The 3,612-nt window shown below is 50.7% G+C and overlaps 1 protein-coding gene across 1 annotated transcript in view; it reads left to right on the top strand.

The window, feature by feature from the left end:
* NUDC (nuclear distribution C, dynein complex regulator) overlaps window positions 1-3,606 on the top strand; it is a 9,388-nt gene extending 5,782 nt beyond the window's left edge. Inside the window, exons 7-9 of the mRNA XM_009276269.1 lie at window positions 717-800; window positions 1,125-1,243; window positions 2,980-3,606. Of these exons, the coding sequence (XP_009274544.1) occupies window positions 717-800; window positions 1,125-1,243; window positions 2,980-3,031 (255 nt within the window). The 3' untranslated portion in view covers window positions 3,032-3,606. The remainder of the gene's footprint in view (window positions 1-716; window positions 801-1,124; window positions 1,244-2,979) is intronic.
* Window positions 3,607-3,612: the final 6 nt, after the last annotated feature.

The following is a 3,612-nucleotide window of genomic DNA, read 5'->3' as shown; positions in this document are numbered from 1 at the left end:
CCCCATCCCTGGAAACATTCCAGGTCAGGCTGGACGGGGCTCTGAGCGACCTGATCTAGTTGAAGATGTCCCTGCCCACAGCAGGGGGGTTGGACTAGATGACCTTTAGAGGTCCCTTCCAACCCCATCCATTCTGTGATTCTGTGCTGAAATAAGAGTCTGACACAAACCTATGACAGCCCTGGGCTTTGTCAGCTGAAACAGAAGAACCGTGCTTATCCTTGGTACAGTGTCAGCGATGCCATGGCAAGCGGGGTATTGGAAGTTCCCCCGATCTTCAGCCTAACTTCACGCTAATCCGGGATATCCAACTGATTGCTCAGCAGTTCAGGAAAGGCTGGAAGGAAATCAGTCATTTTAAAGTTGCTCCTTAACAGAATAACGCCATGTTTTGACATCTGTTAGTGACACGAAAATCCAGGGACAGACCTTACTGCTTATTGTGTCCCTTCTGGGCCTCTCCAGGTGTAATCCCATTTATGTCATGCCAAACGTGACATCTGACATGCTCTCAGATTTCCCAGCTGTGGAAATTCAGGCTACCTGAAGTGGTTCAGAATGCAAGTAGTACCCTTCATCCACGTTCAGATTTTACTGACGTTTAGAAAACTGTCAAATGAAGTTTGATTCCAGCAGCTTTTTTCCTGTGACTGAGACGTAAAATTCCTAGAGCAAGTCCAAGAAAAACAACATTTTTTTGTTTCTTCATCCTTCAGATCAACAAGATGGAATGGTGGAACAAACTAGTCTCCACAGACCCGGAAATCAACACCAAGAAAATTAATCCAGAGAACTCAAAGGTGAGAACTCCCCCCGTTTTACTGAGTGGAGCCTTCCCCTAAATGTGCTCGCACTCGGCTCACGTTCAACTTCTGTGTCTTTTTGTTTACCAGCCTAAAACCAATACGGGAGTGCTGCTGCATACGGTGCTATCGCGTAACATAAGTGCCCCCAAAACTTCAAATGAATGAAGCTGAGTCTATAGATTAGTGTCTGTCTAAGTATTTCTGCAGCCCGTGCGCGCAGCGTAGCGTAACCTCAGTGCATTCGTGTTCTCTGCAAGCAGGGTGTACGTGTGGGTTGGGACGAGTTATTCCAACCCTGACAGAAGTCCTTGCTTTTAGTTGTCAGACCTGGACAGCGAAACTCGCAGTATGGTGGAGAAAATGATGTACGATCAACGACAGAAATCCATGGGCCTCCCCACGTCTGATGAACAGAAGAAGCAAGACATTTTGAAAAAGTGCGTAGACCTCATGAATTTGTGGGTATTTGCTTTCCCAAGCCCCTCTCCTCTTCCTCCGCGACACAGATACGGGAGCAGAAGACAGGTTGGCCTTCAGTCCTACCTGTGTTCACATCTGCAGTTACGTAGTCATGGGATTGTTGGCCAACCACCAGCGCCTATAAAAGCCCGTGGGGGTAGAAAGCATAACGGGAAATTCTGGGAATAGCCTAGCTCCGGAATTGTCTTAGTCTGCTGATTTCGAGTCCAGAAAGCATGTTTGAGACTGGAGGTACCATCTCCACTGAACTTTAACATGGTCTTGATGGTTTTCTAATCTCCTTCTGCTCGGTGGCCCAGATAATCGCCCCTCCCTGCACACCTGCCACCAGCCAGCTGTCTCCAAGCCAATAGCACTTTTATGTCTTTATTGCCCTGTTTGACATAAATGCACCTTGGCAGGGAAATTACTCACGGAGCTCCCAAGGCCGTTTGGGACAGCCGTGGAGGCAACTCTGGGTCATGCAGGTTCTTCAGCAAGTGCAAACCCGCATCTTATCTCGGGATTGGAAGGAGGATTTAGCGTAGAAGGCCTGGCTCCTTTTCTTCCTTAGCTTATCTGCAGCGGCAGAAGCTTCGCGCTGATCAGTGCGCCGCTTAGGGTGCAACTGTTTCAGAGCAGAGACCAGACTTACCTTCGTGCCTGTCTGTTGAGTTAGTAGGATGGGAGGCAGCCCTCTCCTGGGAAGTCCGCGTACGGGACACCTCGTTGGCAAGGTCACTCGTTCAGTGCTCTGGAAGTTTGGCTTGCGCGCAGATTGGCTGGTAAAGGATGGATAGGAAGTTTAGACTTTGTTCAGGCCAAAGTAGACTCGGTGACACCCAGGTGAGTCCTAGTCTCTGCCAGCGAAGCCCTCCTGGCTGCTGAACAAGGACGCTGTTCTCGCAGCACAGATTGCCGGGGAAATGGGAAGTGGAAACGCTGTGGTGGCGTTTCAGGGGAAACCGTGAGATGAGAGCACGGAGGAAGACGGGAGGCCTGCCCTTACTTGCACTTTGTGCGTGAATCCTCCATGTGGTTGTGTGTTGTATCCCTTGGTGAACCGCAGGGCAGAGGAGGAAGCCAAGGAGCTTCTGCGTGCGCTAATCACTCCTGATCACTCATAAGCACGGGGTATTGTTCTCAGAACTTTCTGATGTAGCAACCTGAGTCCAAATAGTCCTATCTGCTGGGATTGCAGTACATCTGAAATCAGGTTGCACCTAGTCTGAAACCGGATTTCTCTGGTCACGTCCTTCACGGGTTTTCACTGTGGCAGCACTGGAGATACTCCCCATGTCCCCAGTAACGTTTAAGGTAACACGTTTGAGCTTAAATCGTAATCTACCCTCACCATCTCCCCTCTGCCCCACAATCAGTGTCATAGCTGCTACGTGTCTGTCCGAGAGGTAACAGTTAAAGGGTGTGTGTCTGATAATTAATAACTCCCATGTGTCTGGACTTGCTGACCTTGATGGCTGGTAGGATTGCTGATACCACTGACCCGAGGAAAAAGTCTTTGTAGTACGGGGAGCGTGTCCCAAGGAGCTCAGCAAAACAGTCCCTGCTGTGGAGGGCATGGGGAGGAAGCAAACTTTCCAGGCCGGGCTGGGGCGGGGGGGGGGGGGGCTCCTCCCCCCCCCCCCCCCAAAGAGAGCTGTTCTGTGGCTCCTGCTGGCTCATACCCAAGCTCTTGTCTTTGTTTTCCTTGCAGGTTCATGGAACAGCATCCAGAAATGGACTTTTCAAAGGCTAAATTCAACTGAGCCCTCCCCTTCTCCCCCCTCTTTCAGTCAGCCCGTCGAATGGGGCAGGATATGTATTGCCGGAGATCCCTTACCTTGGGCAAGTAAACACTGCCAGCATCCCCACCCGAGCTTGCTGCGGAGGCAGCTTCATGAAGTCGTCCTCAGTTGTCCCGTGTCGAGCAGAATGCAAGGCCACGGAAGCGGCCTGCAGCAGCTCCCGTCGGAGCCATCTGCGACACTTCCCAAACGGCAGTTAGGAGAGAAGGAGGGGTTAGAGCAGAAAGGGTGTTAGGGCTACAAGAGCCAGACTTGAGAGGTTTTGAGACATATCCTTAATGTATCGCTTAGCTTCATCCCCTGGCTCTTCAGAGCCGCTAATCCACTCTTTGCCGTTTCGGTTTGGCAGCAGGTACTCCCGAGTTTTCACTTCCTTCCCCTCGGCTTTCCTGCTCTCCTGTGAAAACAAGGGCCAGTTTATTTTGTAAAAGAATTCTCCTTCTGCCTCCTCGGGAAGGGAAAACACCAGTCTAAAAAAACCAGCCATTGCCGTAGAGACAGGATCTGCTCCTCCTTGCTGCCGCTTCTATTTTTGCTGGAAG

Source organism: Aptenodytes forsteri, unplaced genomic scaffold, assembly GCF_000699145.1.
Source record: "Aptenodytes forsteri isolate BGI_AS27 unplaced genomic scaffold, ASM69914v1 Scaffold321, whole genome shotgun sequence".
Lineage (NCBI taxonomy): Eukaryota > Metazoa > Chordata > Aves > Sphenisciformes > Spheniscidae > Aptenodytes > Aptenodytes forsteri.
Note: the sequence above shows the minus strand (reverse complement) of the source record. Positions and strands in the feature narration are given on the sequence as shown.